This window comes from Oncorhynchus tshawytscha, linkage group LG11, assembly GCF_018296145.1.
Source record: "Oncorhynchus tshawytscha isolate Ot180627B linkage group LG11, Otsh_v2.0, whole genome shotgun sequence".
Taxonomy (NCBI): domain Eukaryota; kingdom Metazoa; phylum Chordata; class Actinopteri; order Salmoniformes; family Salmonidae; genus Oncorhynchus; species Oncorhynchus tshawytscha.
In genome coordinates, this window is record NC_056439.1 from 18,667,548 (window position 1) to 18,684,611 (window position 17,064).

A 17,064-nucleotide genomic window follows, 5' to 3' on the forward strand; every position below is an offset into this window, starting at 1 on the left:
ATGGCAATTTGAATGAACATAGATACCATGACGAGATCCTGAAGCCCGTTGTCATGCCATTAATCTGCTGCCATCAACTCATGTATGGGCATGATAATGCACGGCCCCATGTCGCAAGGATCTGTACACAATTCCTGGAAGCTGAAAATATCCCAGTTCTTCCATGGCCTATATACTCACCAGACATGTCACCCCTTGAGCATGTTTGGGATGCTCTGGATTGACGTGTTACGACAGCGTGTTTCCGTTCCTGCCGATATCCAGCAACTTCGCACAGCCATTGAAGAGGATTAAAACATTGCACAGGCCACAATCAACAGCCTGATCAACTCTTCGCTGTAACGGCTGTCTTCCTCCTCCTCCAACGAGTAGCAAGGATTGGAGGACCAATGCGCAGCGTGGTACGTGTTCATGCTCTTTACTAAAACAATCGAACACTGAAACAAAACAATAAACGACACGTGAAATAACCAACCGAAACAGTTCTGTGTGGAACACACAGACACAGAAAATAAACACCCACTAAACACAAGTGGGAAAAGCCTACCTAAGTATGATTCTCAATCAGAGACAACTAACGACACCTGCCTCTGATTGAGAACCATACCAGGCCAAACGCAAAAACACAACATAGAAAACGGAACATAGACAAACCCACCCAACTCACGTCCTGACCATACTAAAACAAAGACATAACAAAGGAACTAAGGTCAGAACGTGACATACGCGAAAGAGATGTGTCGCTCTGCATGAGGCAAATGGTGGTCTCACCAGATACTGACTCGTTTTCTGATCCACGCCCCTGACATTTTTTTTAAGGTATCTGTGACCAACCGATGCATATTTAAATGCCCACGCATGTGACTTCTATAGATTGGGGCTTAATTAATTTTTTTCAATTGACTGACTTCCTTATATGAATTGTAACTCAGTAAAATCGTTGAAATTGTTGCATGTTGCATTTATATTTTTGTTCAGTGTAGTTAGCATCCTGTTGAATTTTAGGTCCCAAAAAACTTGCATAAACACAGTGAATATAACATAGGCTGACCTGTTAGGGTAACTTTGGGTGACCTGCCATCCACCTGTACTTTTCACAGAAAGCAATTCATGTCGCAATCCCCCAACACGTTCCCTGGTTGCCACTAGTCTCGCTCAACAAAAATGTCATCTGTCTCATCACTATTTTTTAAGTCACGACAATTATACTGTTTGTTTGTTGGTAGGTTGGTGTTTCACCCCATTAAAACCGTTAATGCTGTTTTCACCCGCGATTGCAAGAATTGTTGTCCATTGACTGCTTGTCAGAATATGTTTCCCTCCCGATGGCACTCGCAACTTGAATGCGCCTCGAGATGAATGATTCTCTCGAATAGAACACACAACAACAAGCCGACTAGGCAAATAGACTATTCTTCTATGTCTGTTCATTACTGGTTTTGTTTGCAAAGGAAAAGAAAAGGTGGACAGTTCCAGCATCTTCAAAGTGTGCCTCGCCAGAAATATTCTTTCATGTTCCATATTTTTTTGGTGTGGTGCTAAGGATTTTGCCGTGGCGCAGCGCCACAGCTAAATGACTGCAGTGGAAACACTGCCATTCGTGTCTTCTTCTCCTGTGTCTTCTGTAGATGTACGGCTGGAGCCCGGTGTATCAGGGTCTGACCCTCTGATGTCATCCTCACCGTCATCTCCCACCAGCCTACGCCCGCGCACAGCCTCCTTTGGCTCTGCCTCCTCTTTATCTACAGCCTATCAGGACCTCACATCCTGTCTGCTTGGCCGCGCTATGGCTGAGGTAGAATATGACGCTTCTCCGTTCAAAGTAGAACGTGCTCATCCTATTTCTATGGCTTCTCCTCCTCGCCCATCCACCTGTTACACAACCTTCAGCCGTTGTTGTGGATGTACTGCATGCTCTGGCCAAATCCATCAGCTGAGTAATTATGTCATGTCAACACTATTTATGTGAACATTGTGTAGAATAAACAGCTGTGCTGTTCTCACCTGTGCCTCCAGGTGCGCTTGGCTGCTGCTGGTGACATGGGGAACCTAGTAAGGGGGAAGGCTGCTGCTGGTTGGAGGTGAGTTGCACTATGATTTCTCCTTCTGTCATTTTCATAATCATTTGTAAAGACTTCTGAGAGAACACATGGTTAACACTCCGCATAACCCATATTATAACACATGACAAATGCTCATACACCCTTAAGTTATAAAGCATCAGCAAGCACACCTGCAGGCTTTAAGTCAAGTGTCAGCAAAACATGTTATACGCGACTGTAGGTACACAGAAATGAGATACTATGTTTTAACTACCTCCCTGTCCTCTCTCTCTCAGGTACCAGGGGCTAGAGCGAGGTGTCCAGGCCTTCTACAAACCCTCCTCTAGTCCGTCAGTGCACTCCTTCCTGGGGGCGGTGGAGCTAGAGAGGCCCCTGGCCAGCCTGTGGAGCATGGTCCGAGACCACTCCAAGACCCACCTGTACCACAAGGCTATCCACTCAGCCCGGACACGGCCACTAGATGACAGCACTCAGCTGGGTGAGTCTGCTGGCTGGAGTATAGCAGGGTTGAGGTCAATTCTCTATTTGAAAATGGTGAAAGCCTTCAATGCTGCTGCCCATGTTAAAACAGGCGTTTTGGCAAATGCACCATCTTTCCATGTCGGAGTCATTCCATTTCAGTTCAGACAAATTACTTCCAGGAAGTAAAGTGAAATTCAGAATCCAATTGTAATTTTCCTCATGCTTTTCCATGTGTTTCTCCTCAGTGTACCTGTTGACAGACCCGTCCTGCTGCCACCTCAAACAGCCCAGAGACTTCTGCTGCATCAGCACCCAGTCACGACAGGTCAGTAGGGTCAGAGGTCACAGGTCAGAAGCTACACACTTAATGGACCACTTGACTTCCAAGTCCCAACTGCTCTTTCTTACCAATAATTGTTTTAAATGTTTAACTGCACAGCAAATTGGCCAGTGTTACCTAGTGTTGATTTTTCAGTGTAACATTTCTAGAGTTGATTCAGGTGTTAAATTAACTCTCTTAAGTGTTCAATTAACACCCATTGGTGTAAAAGAACATAAGTGTTGGTGGTAATAACCAGTGTTAAACAAAAACCTTGCCCATCATTATCATATTTCCCAGCATGCGCTGTTGCAGGTAGATTTTTAAAAATTGTTTTTTTTCAATATCTATGTTTTAGCATGTACTGTACATTTATTAATTAAACTTATCCAATCTGTTACTTGGACTTATTGCACCTGTTACTGAAATGGTTGTTCCAGTTTAGATGCTTAAGGTAATTCTGAATGCAGGTTGTGGGTGAATAAATTTTTAATTGCTGAATATCCCCACTCTGGCTCGATTCCACATCATGATAACATAAATAAGCTTAGGATCTCAGTTGGTGAAGGCCACAGGACTGAAAATGGATGTCTCTGTCACTAACAAATATAGTGATGAGCGGTTTCTCACTTGAAAGGCAAGGCACTAAGCAGTGTGTTAATTTAATACAGAAAAGTGTGGACCCGTGTAGACACTTGACCAGTGTTAAATTGAACAATGTCAGTGTGGATTTAACACTGGAGAATGTGCTGTGTGGAATCAGGGGGACAGAGAACATCTTCATTTCAGGGGCAATGATTCTTACTGCCCTATAGCCAGGAGTTTAAATGTTATTGTCACATACACCGGATAGGTGCAGCAAAAGGCTACATGTCACCCTTTTTTTTACATGTTTTTTTTTACATGGTCAGGAAAAAGCCTAACTCAGTGCCCTCTTCTCTCTCCTAGGATGACCTTTGTGTGCTGGCCGTGCAGTCAGTCTTCGAGGAGTCTCTCCCTCGGCCCAGTGTGGAGGCAATCCGAGGGGAGATGTTGCCTAGCGCCTGGGTCCTTCAGCCAATCACACGCCACGGCCGAGAGGTTGTCAGGGTCATCTACCTGCTGCAGGTGAGACAGGAACCTGTGTACTGTATGTCAATGTAGAGTGGTCTGAAAAATCTATCAATCAATTCATCAAAATTATTTATCAATCTTGTTTTACATCAACAGTTCTTAAGAGCACTTCAGATGCAGATATGCTTAATGATTCCTTAATGATGTCAATGTGGAGTCTCTCTTCCTCTCTCTTTTCTTCCTCCCCTTCTCTTCTCCATCCCTCCCGTGGCTCACTTTTTGTCCTCCTGTCTTTCAGGTTGACCTTGGCACTCCATCCTTCCCACAGAGGCTGTTGGGAACAGTGGCTAGGAGACAGGCTGCAGTCCTGGCAGAGCTCGATTCCCTTTTCTCTCTGTGAGACTGACAGCTGGCCAGGGTCGTGTTCGTTAGTCACCAAATTGAAGAAAACTGACTGAAAAAGTGAGGGGCTATTTGGACTTGTCCAATAAGAAATAATCATTTTCGTGTTATGTTTCAAAACATTTTGCTACGGTGGGCCTTAATGAACAGGCCCCAGGTTAAAGGCCACAGATGTAACAGTGAGCACTTAGACCTATGTCCGGAATCTGATCTGTGACTTCTCTCTTTCAATTTGCACCTGAATTTATTTACTTGATTTTAACCTTATGAAGAGCACTGATGACATTGATTTTGTGATACGAAGTATCATGCAGCTTTTTTTATGTACATTTATTTTTATAAAAATATGTATGTCAGTACATATTTTAGTATTTTGTGTTTAAAATCGTTAATTGTAGATCTGTGTTTAATATGTATGCTTTTAGCAATCTTAATCGTATCTTGCTAAAGTTTGAGTGGTGTGGACTGGGTGTCAGGGAGGATTTGAGGGGCTGGCTCCTAGATTTGGCCAATTCAACAGATCCTACTGCGTTACTGCAACTTCTGATCAGAGAGACCCCAGGCTCCTGAAGGTTTACAATTCCCCAAACAGTTTCATAATAACACCGATTTATATATAACGCAAAATTATGTCTACTATTGCCTATTCCTCTATTCAATCTATCTGTACCGTGAGACTCAGTTGTACTACTTCCATAATTACTGATTTATGATACAACATGATTTGTCTCCCATTTCACAGGCCTCAGCCTCAGTCCTAACCACTATAAAGACCACTTAATGACATGATTATTATCCTCTGAATCCTATGGTAGCGTCCCAAGGCACAGCACACTTTACCCACTCACTACCCTTAAAGCTAGAACCCTTAGTGTTCACATCCATTTTCAGACTTCCAAATGAATGATTATATACCAATTGATTCTTGAAGAGTATAACTTAGAAATGCCCCATGAGCTTAGTTCAACTGTCGTACCCCGACAAGAACCCAAAATAGAAGCTTGTTTTACTCCAACGTCTGTAAACCATGTAGATGTAGACAGACGGTGTGTAGCCTCAACCACGTGATTAGAACTAGAATGTTGACATCACGGATGGTCAGTCCTTGCATCCACAGCTCTGTCTATGCATTTTTAGAGTGGTTACATTTCTCCAGGCCCGTCCCTCGTCTTTTTTTCTTTAAAAATAAAAACCAAAAACAGAAGCAGGGTGAGCACTTTTAAAGGGTTAAGAAGGAAGGAAAAAAAAATGCAACCACTTATTTGGGGTAGCTGTAAAGCTAACACTAAGTAACATACTGTAAACGATAGCCCCAAAACCATATAAGCTGAGTCTATAGGTCCTTATCTGTTTCTTAGTCAGATTTGTATGTACCATACTACTTTGTTTCTACTGTCTCCCAATGACAATGTTATTACCCCTGCATATATGCAATACTGGTAATTTCACATAGAGTCATGTAGTAAACCATATGCTTGAGGATATAATGAACAATGGGTTTTTCTCTGAACGTTGATTAACAAGACAGCACAAAACAGATCTCTGACCATGCTATAATGGAAGGTGTTTCACAATGGTGTTGGTGAGAGAGAAGACATATTAGTTGGCCAATAATAGACCAAGCCTATTCATCTGTTAATTAGTTGACGCTTCAGGCAAGTCATGCACAGTTTTTGAGATCCAACCTTTAAAAAGCCATATTATGTGTTTTGTTGACGGTTCAGGACATTAGTTTTGCTCTAGTTGTTGTACTGCACAGTGTCACAGTAAGAAGGTCCCCGGGGAAACCAAATAAGAAGGAACTGATATGAAAGATCGAGTTTCCCCGGGGATAGAACAATGAAGTAGCTGACTGACAACCTTTTTGTACCGAGTTTTATTTTTATCCATATTTTTACAAGTGCCTATTATGTGACATGAATGTATAACACCATGTCAATATGTATCATTATTTTTGTTTTATTATGTTGTTTATTTTAATAACTATATATTCTAATCCTAAAGAAATGCAAATGAGTGTGTGTTATTTTCCTATATAAACTTGACATATTTTAAAATGTGTACATACCTGCAGCTTGTCACTTGTTTAGCTGTGTAAATATGAGGTATATTCATTGTAAATTGCAGGGCTGTTGTCCAATTCCTGACTATAGCCCCTAGACTTAAACATATCCATGATGTACTAACTTAGCCTACTCAACAGTATGTCCTTGTGTTTGTCGATTGTTGCCGCCCTCCTATTTATTTGTATGGTATGCAATGTTGGCCATGATCAACAATGTTTTAAATTTGACCACAATCAATGAATCATTACATTAAATAGTGGAGCGTCTACACTGTATGTACACTGCTATAGCTTGCTGGAGTGAAGCACTGGCTTGTTTGAATGAGGACCCGGTGGGAGCGGAGTAGTGGAGGTGACATTTCTGGCGGGGGCGGAGGTTGTTATGTGTTCCAATTAGACCAGACCGACAGCCAGGCGGTGAGAGGAGGGGAGGGGGCGCACCCCACCACACAGAAGTGTGTCTATAGCTGCCATTTAAAGTCACCAGCTCATGACAGGAATGTCTGTCCCCTGCGCACAGAGATCATGTACTAGATGCGTCTACTTTATTTTTAACACATTGGATGGGTCAAACGATGGCTCACTGGCTGACGGAAATGAGGAATGAGCGTGCTGTGTGCCAGGCCGCAGCTTCTGGACCGCAAGATTTACAACCCCTTTCTCCACCTTGCCCCTCTGGCTCTCCAAGACCATTCCCTCTGTGCGGAGTCCACTGCCGTGACCAGGACCGGTGGGAAGCTTCAATGGGATTATAATTGGCTTTTAATTCGAGGGACATCAGAAGGTGTATATTTTCCTACAGGATTAAATCAAGCAAAGGTGAGTTTCTTTGATAGGGAAACGTTTCATGTAAATTCATACAGGTGAACTATTTACATTCTTAAAATGATAATGGTTATGTGTTAGATTATTATTGAGAATACTGTTTACAAATATATTTATTGACATAGTGGTCTTTCAGTGCGATTCATTTCTAAATGTAGACACCAAAGGCAAATTTTGCTTACCACCTGTTGTTGCTCAATGCAAAACTTGAAGGACATTCCCTTCTTTTCAAATACCACGATGGATAAACTGTTGTAGCATTGGCTACATTTCAGTTTTGTATTTCTTGCTTATTGTTCTGACACATATATTATTCAGATTTTATCATTTTAACTTTGAAAGGATTTAATTCGGTACTCCGTAAGTAGGCGGGTGTTTAGGTGAACTTTTGGCGCGCGCGCTATGCGGGGTCATAACGGTCTTGATGCATATTCTGCGCGCTTCTGCTGACAGAAATCCAAAGGGCGCTTCGCTTGCTGCCCATCCTTTCTAGTGTTATTAGAAAGATTACATCGTTTTCAAAGAGAGGGGAGAGAGATGAAGACAAAAATATTGTCTCAAAATTGTTGACTGCTGGAGGGATACTGCTTTCTTTAATCCTCTTCATACACAAGGCCACATAGAGCTCTCTCCACTCCTTGCCTTTGGCACATGGAGAATAATAAAATATAATATATATTTTCTTTCCTTAAAGGGCAATTCGGTTGCTGCAAGAATACACAGAATGGGTGCTCCTCTCCACACTAGGAGTATGTAACTGTTATATAATTTTACTTACATGCTGCACTCTACTCTACATGAGCGGGAGGCAGTATTGAGGCAAAAAAAACTATTCCATACCAACTCAAGCTGTCATAAAAAATGCAATCCCAACATAAATTATATTTTCACATGACCCTTCCCTTGTAGTGTAAAATAATTGCACACCCTCTCCATCATAGAATTAACTAAAAATAATATTGACGACCACAAATAATAACCGTGTGTTTATAAAGGTGGATATAGACCACACCAGCATGCTTTTGTGGCGCAGTCGGTGCCACGCTACCAGCCAGAAGGTTGAGGTTTCACGGATCACCACCACCGACGAGCTCACTTTCCCTGCCTGTTTCATTAGGCCTACACTATGATCAGAGCCAGCTGCACACAATGACCAGCTAGGGGGAAATGAGATTTTCAACATTTTTATGCCTATTTATAACTATATAACGTTTTTTTTCACCAACAGGTTTTTGTGCCAATGTACCACACAATCAATCAGCAAAGCGTACCGACTTCGGGCGCTTTAATATCATGGTTTACGTTTTCAACACCACAATAAATAGACTATGTCAATCTGGACAAACAGAAAATACATCCCTCCCTACCTTGTAGGCGTATCCAGTATCGAAGGCTTGGCTTGACAATCTATGAATGTCATTAAACTTGTTGGTGTTTTGTAACAGATGTCTCTTTCCATTCATCAAATGTCTGCGACACAGTTTAGATTGATAGATGTAATTTGTCAGTTAAAAATGTATTAAATTGTAAAAAATCCTCATTAATCTACACACAATACCCAATAATGACTAAGCAAAACGTTTTTTTGAATCTTTTGCTAATTTATTCAAATTAAAAAACAGAAATACCTTATTTACAAAAGTACTTGCTATGAGACTCGAAATTGAGCTCAGGTGCATCCTGTTTTCATTGATCATCATTGAGACGTTTCTACAACTTGATTGGAGTCCACCTGTGGTAAATTCAATTGATTGAACATGATTTGGAAAGTGACACACCTGTCTATATAAGTTCCCACATTTGACAGTGCATGTCAGAGTAAAAACCAAGCCATGAGGTTGAAGGAATTGCCCGTAGAGCGCTGAGACAGGATTGCGTTGAGGCACAGATCTGGGGAAGGGTACCAAAATATTTCTGCAGCATTGAAGGTCTCCAAGAAGCCTCCATCATTCTTAAATGGAAGAAGTTTGCAACCACCATGACTCTTCCTAGAACTGGCCGTCCGGCCAAACTGAGCAATTGGGGGAGAAGGGCCTTGGTCAGGGAGGTGACCAAAAACCCGATGGTCACTTTGACAGAGCTCCAGAGTTTCTCTGTGGAGATAGGAGAACCTTCCAGAAGGACAACCATCTTGGTAGCACTCCACCAATAAGGCCTTTATGGTAGAGTTGCCAGACGGAAGCCACTCCTCAGTAAAAGGCACAACAGCCCATTTGGAGTTTGCCAAAAGGATTCTCTGGTCTGATGAAACCAAGATTGAACTCTTAAGCCTGAATGCCAAGCGTCACGTCTGGAGGAAACCTGGCACCATCCCTAACAGTGAAGCATGGTTGTGGCAGCATCATGCTGTGGGGATGTTTTTCAGCGCCAGTGACTGGGAGACCAGTCAGGATCGAGGGAAACATTGTCACGCTCGCTATCCTCAAACTCCCTGTCATAAATCGACCAAGGCGCAGCGTGCATGTAGTTCCACATCTTTTAATGAAACCGAAACAACCAAAAAAACAAACAGGTAAATAGCAAAGAACGTGACGGAACCGAGGTGCACACAAACACACACGGAAAAATAATTACCCACAAAACACAGGTGGGAAAAGGCTACTTAAGTATGGTTCTCAATCAGAGACAACGATAGACAGCTACTTCTGATTGGGAACTATACCCGGCCAAACACAGAAATACAAAACATAGAACAAAACATAGAATGCCCACCCCAACTCACGCCCTGACCAAACCAAAATGGAGATAGTTCCTTTTTTAACTAAGGTCAGGACTTGACCAACATGAACGGCCAAAGAACAGGAATTTTTGATGAAAACCTGCTCCAGAGCGGGGTGACGGTTCACCTTCCAACAGGACAATGACCCTAAGCACACAGCCTAGACTACGCAGAAGTGGCTGCAGGACAAGTCTCTGAATGTCCTTGAGTGGCCCAGCCAGAGCCCGGACTTGAACCCTATTGAACATCTCTGGAGAGACCTGAAAATAGCTGTGCAGCAATGAACCCCATCCAACCTGACAGAGCTTGAGAGGATCTGCAGAGAAGAATGGGAAAAATTCCCCAAAAACAAGTGTGCCAAGCTTGTAGTGTCATACCCAAGAAGACTTGAGGCTGTAATCGCTGCCAAAGGTGCTTCAACAAACAATTGTGTATAAGGTCTGAATACTTACAGTACCAGTCAAAATTTTGGACACCCTACTCATTCAAGGGTTTTGTTTATTTTTGACTATTTTCTAAATTGTAGAATAATAGTAAAGACATCAAAACTATGAAATAACACATGCAATCATGTAGTAACCAAAAAAGTGTTAAACAAATATTTTTTGTATATATTTGAGATTCTTCAAAGTAGCCACCCTTTGCCTTGATGACAGCTTTGCACACTCTTGGCATTCTCTCAACCAGCTTCACCTGGAATGCTTGGAAATCAACAGTCTTGAAGGAGTTCCCACATATGCTGAGCAGTTGTTGGCTGCTTTTTCTTCACTCTGCGGTCCAACTCATACCAAACCATCTCAATTAGGTTGAGGTTGGGTGATTGTGGAGGCCAGTTCATCAATCAATCAAGCAATCAAATGTATTTATAAAGCCCTTTTTGCATCAGCCAATGTCACAAAGTGCTATACAGAAACCCATCCTAAAACCCCAAACAGCAAGCAATGCAGATGTAGGAAAAACTCCCTAGGAAGAAACCTAGAGAGGAACCAGGCTTTGAGGGGTGGCCAGTCATCTTCTGGCTGTGCCAGGTGGAGATTATAACAGTACATGGCCAAGATGTTCAAACGTTCATAGATGACCAGCAGGGTCAAATAATAATAACGACAGTGGTTGTAGAGGGTGCAACAGGTCAGCACCTCAGGAGTAAATGTCAGGTGGCTTTTCATAGCCTATCATTCAGTGTTAGAGACAGCAGGTGCGGTAGAGAGAGTTGAAAACAGCAGGTCCGGGACAAGGTAGCACGTTCGGTGTACAGGTCAGGGTTCCACAGCCGCAGGCAGAACAGTTGAAACTGGAGCAGCAGCATGATCAGGTGGACTGGGGACAGCAAGGAGTCACCTAGGGCTCGGGTCCTCAGAGAGAAGAAAAAGAGAAAGCGAGAGAGAGAATTAGAGGGAGCATCCTTGAATTCACACAGTTCATTTGATGCAGCACTCCATCACTCTCCTTCTTGGTTAAATAGCCTTTACACATCCTGGAAGTGTGTTTTGGGTCATTGTCCTGTTGAAAATTAAATGACAGTACAACTAAGTGCAAACCAGATGGGATGGCATATCGCTGCAGAATGCTGTGTTAGCCGTGGTGTTTAAGTGTGCCTTGAAATCTAAATAAATCACTGACAGTGTCACCAGCAAAGTGTCACCAACAAAGCACCACCACACCTCCTCCTCCATGCTTAACGGTGGGAACCACACATGCAGAGATCATCCTTTCATCTAATCTGCGTCTCACAAAGACACGGCGGTTGGAACCAAAAATCTAAAATTTGGACTTATCACACCAAAGAACAGATTCTCTTTAGTAGTGGTTTCTTTGCAGCAATTTGACCATGAAGGCCTAGTTCACGTAGTCTTCTCTGCACAGTTGATGGTGAGATGTGTCTGTTACTTGAACTCTGTGAAGCATTTATTTAGGCTGCAATCTGAGGTGCAGTTAATTGCCGATTTATGAGGCTGCTAACGCTTAAGAACTTATCCTCTGCAGCAGAGGTAACTCTGGGTCTTCCTTTCCTGTGGCGGTCCTCATGAGAGACAGTTTCATCATAGTGAATGATGGTTTTTGCGACTGCACTTGAAGAAACTTCTTGACATTTTCCGGAATGACTGTCTTAAAGTAATGATGGACTGCTGTTTCTCTTTGCTTATTTGAGCTGTTCTTGCCATAATATGGACTTGGTCTTTTACCAAATAGAGCTATTTTCTGTGTACCACCATTACCTTGTCACAACACAGCTGATTGGCTCAAACACATTAAGAAGGGAAGAAATTTCACCAATTAACTTTTAACAAGGCACATCTGTTAATTGAAACACATTCGAGGTGCCTACCTCATGAAGCTGTTTGAGAGAATGCCAAAAGTGTGCAAAGCTGTCATTAATGTAAAGGGTGGCTACTTTGAAGAATCTCAAATATAAAATATATTTTGATTTGTTTAACACTTTTTTGTTTACTACAAGATTCCATATGTGTTATTTCATAGTTTTGATGTCTTCACTATTATTCTACAATGTAGAAAATAATGTAAAAAAGAAAAACCCTTGTAGGTGTGTCCAAACTTTTGACTGGTACTGTATGTGTATGTAAATGTGATATTTCAGAATTGTATTTTTAATACATTTGCAAACATTTCTAAAAACCTGTTTTTGCTTTGTCATTATGTGGTATTGTGTGTAGATCGATGAGGTAAAACAAACTATTTAATACATTTTAGAATAAGTCTGTAATGTAATCAAATGTGGAAAAAGTCAAAGGCTGTAAATAGTATCCGAATGCACTGTATATACACACATTACAACGATTTTTAAAAGTGACCATGATTGCGCAATAAAGTCAGGACTTATTTCCATTGTGGTCCCTATCTTTTTTTGTATATAAATACATATAAATGACATAGATACAGACATATTACAGAGAAACAATCCCAAAAAATATATACTGTTTTGACCTTATCTTAAAAAGTGGTTACGGTTGGTATGGCTTTGAGTTGCTGTGGTACTTTGTTCCACTCAAAAGCGCTGGTATTTAACCATGTATTCCTACCAGAAGACACATATTTGTGGAGCATCAAGATCATCCCCATGCACTTTTACCACCCTGTGAAGTTCATCATTATTTAACATGTAGCCTAATACAAGGTTTCCCAAACTTGATCCTGAGGGCCTCCCTGGGTGCACGTTTTGATTTTGGCCCTAGCACCACACAGCTGATTCAAATAATCAAAGCTTGATGCTCAGTTGGTAATTTGAATCAGCTGTGTAGTGCTAGGGCATTAAACCAAAACGTGCACCCAGGAGGAAACAAAACGTGCACCCAGGGGGAATCAAAACGTGCACCCAGGAGGAAACAAAACGTACACCCAGGAGGAAACAAAACGTGCACCCAGGAGGAAACAAAACGTGCACCCAGGAGGAAACAAAACGTGCACCCAGGAGGAAACAAAACGTGCACCCAGGAGGAAACAAAACGTACACCCAGGAGGAAACAAAACGTGCACCCAGGGGGAAACAAAACGTGCGCCCAGGGGGAAACAAAACGTGCGCCCAGGGGGAAACAAAACGTGCGCCCAGGGGGAAACAAAACGTGCGCCCAGGGGGAAACAAAACGTGCGCCCAGGAGGAAACAAAACGTGCAACCAGGGGGAAACAAAACGTACACCCAGGGGGAAACAAAACGTGCACCCAGGGGGAAACAAAACGTGCACCCAGGGGGAAACAAAACGTGCACCCAGGGGGAAACAAAACGTGCACCCAGGGGAAACAAAACGTGCACCCAGGGGGAAACAAAACGTGCACCCAGGGGGAAACAAAACGTGCACCCAGGGGGAAACAAAACGTGCACCCAGGGGGAAACAAAACGCACCCAGGGGGAAACAAAACGTGCACCCAGGGGGAAACAAAACGTGCACCCAGGTTGAAACAAAACGTGCACCCAGGGGGAAAAAAACGTGCACCCAGGGGGAAACAAAACGTGCACCCAGAGGGAAACAAAACGTGCACCCAGGGGGAAACAAAACGTGCACCCAGGGGGAAACAAAACGTACACCCAGGGGGAAATAAAACGTGCACCCAGGGGGAAACAAAATGTGCACCCAGGGGGAAACAAAACGTACACCCAGGGGGAAACAAAACGTGCACCCAGGGGGAAACAAAACGTGCACCCAGGGGGAAACAAAACGTGCACCCAGGGGGAAACAAAACGTGCACCCAGGGGGAAACAAAACGTGCACCCAGGGGGAAACAAAACGTGCACCCAGGGGGAAACAAAACGTACACCCAGGGGGAAACAAAACGTGCACCCAGGGGGAAACAAAACGTGCACCCAGGGGGAAACAAAACGTACACCCAGGGGGAAACAAAACGTGCACCCAGGGGGAAACAAAACGTGCACCCAGGGGGAAACAAAACGTGCACCCAGGGGGAAACAAAACGTACACCCAGGGGGAAACAAAACGTGCACCCAGGGGGAAACAAAACGTACACCCAGGGGGAAACAAAACGTGCACCCAGGGGGAAACAAAACGTGCACCCAGGGGGAAACAAAACGTGCACCCAGGTTGAAACAAAACGTGCACCCAGAGGGAAACAAAATGTGCACCTAGGGGGAAACAAAACGTGCACCCAGGGGGAAACAAAACGTACACCCAGGGGGAAACAAAACGTGCACCCAGGGGGAAACAAAACGTGCACCCAGGGGGAAACAACGTACACCCAGGGGGAAACAAAACGTGCACCCAGGGGAAACAAAACGTGCACCCAGGGGGAAACAAAACGTGCACCCAGGTTGAAACAAAATGTGCACCCAGAGGGAAACAAAATGTGCACCTAGGGGGAAACAAAACGTGCACCCAGGGGGAAACAAAACGTACACCCAGGGGGAAACAAAACGTGCACCCAGAGGGAAACAAAACGTGCACCCAGGGGGACAGGACCGAGTTTGGGAAACTCTGGCCTGAAAAACTGCATTCTTTCCCAGGATGTGGTGACATTTATTAATCCAACATGTACTTTACTTGCATAAAAAGGTTGGATGGAGACCTGGTTGATATCAAGCCATTTTGAGGATGCTGGAATGATATTTTGGACGAATGTGCGTATGCCCAGAGGAGACTTTTAAAGTAGACAAATCAGATTGAAAACATGGTGAATGGTTGTGTTTATGCCACATATACAGTGTAACACATTTCAAATGACCAATATTTAGGCTATATTGAAGCGTTCTAGGTGCGCGAGGAAAAGCCCTCGTATTGGAGAGGAGGCTTAATGCTTGCTCTGCCTGTATTGTCTCTAAACAAGATCCAATAGGGGATCATTTCCAGCTGTGTGTCTCATGTCTTCACTGTTCTTTCATGCACAGTGATGCACCTGGCATATCAGCTATTCATAATTGTTATTGTGGATTCATATTGAAAATTGATGCAGCTTTGTATGCTTTTACGTGTGGTATGATTGCTAATAGCCTATTGCAAATATGTACAAATGCTCCACCTACCACTATTGTCACTATTAATAGTGGATAGTGGGCAGGATAGACAGACTGGTAGACTATTTTGACCTGTGGTATAGTAAAAGTTACCGCGCAGAAAAACGTTGCGCATGAGGGTAGTACCAAAACACCTTGATATGGGGGAGGCGCATGGAAGCAGATGAAGACATTTGGCTACGATGGAAGAAATTATATAGTACAACCTGCAAAAGAGCGAATGCAAACCTGGGAGAAAACTCTACCCTCCCCTGTGCCCAATAAAATACCATACAACCCTCCCCAAAGCCCCCCAGAAGTTTGACAACCCTCCCCTATTTTGGAACACCCAATACTGTCCCTAACCTCTCCCAAGATCAAACTCATGTGTTATGGCGGTCCAAACAGGGTTTAGTATTGCCATTCTAGTAGGCTACAAATGGTATAGTAATATAATATACTGTCATGTTCATAACCTAAATTAATGAGGGTTTAACTCAATATTAAAATCAACATGAAGCCACTTGACCATTCCGTTTCAGTCATTTTTATCAGACACTCTTATTCAGAGCAAGTAGGGTGAAGTACCTTGCTTAAAGGGCACATCATCAGATTTCACCTAGTCAGCTCAGGAATTCAAACCAGCAACGTAATTTCAACCCCCGAATTTAAATGTGCAGATTTTTTTTGAACCCAAATCAAATGTCATGGTGCCATTTTTTTGTTGATTTCACGTTGAATTCATGACAACTCAAATGTAAATCAAAAATAGACATTGAACTGACGTCTGTGCCCAGTGGGATCTTTTTATGTGTAGATTGATATGTTGTGGTAGTGTCTACGAAAAGTATGTGGTGTAGTGTTGTCTCTGTCTGTGTGGCAGGTATAGTTGTGCATTAGAGGACAATCTATAGATATTAACAATCTATCAGAAGCAGGAATGACAGATCTCAGACTGTCCCCCGAGTGTAGGGGAGCAAGGTAGATGATTGCCCCTCCTGTCTCTCTCTGTCACACTCTTTGATATAGCTTTTTCTTTACTCACTGCGGGGGCAGCTTCCCTGCCACAGGTTAAGCCTAGTTCTGCACTAAAAAGCATCTGAATACTTATGCGTATTAGTGCAGTACTAGGCTTAATTTGTGTCTGAAAACATGGTACTATGTGTTTGCCTCTCCCAGATTTTCACCATGCGAAGACGAGATGACACAAGACCTCACTCCAGCTGTTGCTGTTACACTTTCCCACACGTTGAGTCGCTAGTCCTCCTAACCACACCCATCTGCCATCTCTCCTTTCTCCCTCTCTACTTTCCATGCTACTCAGAAAATCCAAGAATTACAGATGGAACATCGGCTGGCTGTGTTCTCTAGTTAGTTGCCATGGTTCCTGCTCGGTTGTTTTGTGTTAGCCTTTATATTTTACACAAAGGGAGTTGTTTTTGTATTTCCATTCCCCTCTCTAGCTATCATGAAATTCATTTGAAAAGGTTTGAATAGGAGGTCTAATCACTGTTCAATCAGGATGATTGATTGAAAGATGTATCTTGCTGAATGTACCCAGCTGGTGTTTTTGATATTATAATTGGTGAGGACTGTAATGGGGCTAAGGTTTCTGCCTCCACCTGAACTAAGCTGTGCCTGGGTAACTGCCAGTTCAGTGAAGAGGTAGTTTTTGTCCATGCCATGTAGAATCCAGAGAG

The 17,064-nt window shown here is 43.0% G+C and overlaps 2 protein-coding genes across 3 annotated transcripts in view; both read left to right on the forward strand.

Annotated features, from left to right (window-relative positions):
• Positions 1–6,360, forward strand: part of stard9 (StAR-related lipid transfer (START) domain containing 9) — a 56,828-nt gene extending 50,468 nt beyond the window's left edge. The window contains exons 27-32 of the mRNA XM_042330606.1: positions 1,629–1,795; positions 2,017–2,081; positions 2,339–2,541; positions 2,771–2,850; positions 3,793–3,951; positions 4,196–6,360. Of these exons, the coding sequence (XP_042186540.1) occupies positions 1,629–1,795; positions 2,017–2,081; positions 2,339–2,541; positions 2,771–2,850; positions 3,793–3,951; positions 4,196–4,297 (776 nt within the window). The 3' untranslated portion in view covers positions 4,298–6,360. The remainder of the gene's footprint in view (positions 1–1,628; positions 1,796–2,016; positions 2,082–2,338; positions 2,542–2,770; positions 2,851–3,792; positions 3,952–4,195) is intronic.
• A 431-nt stretch (positions 6,361–6,791) lies between these two features.
• sptb (spectrin, beta, erythrocytic) overlaps positions 6,792–17,064 on the forward strand; it is a 50,185-nt gene continuing 39,912 nt past the window's right edge. Inside the window, exon 1 of one of the 2 annotated variants that reach the window (XM_042329868.1) lies at positions 6,792–7,183. The gene's annotated coding sequence lies outside the window, so the exon portion shown is untranslated. The remainder of the gene's footprint in view (positions 7,184–17,064) is intronic. The other variant, XM_024436987.2, reaches the window with a different exon arrangement.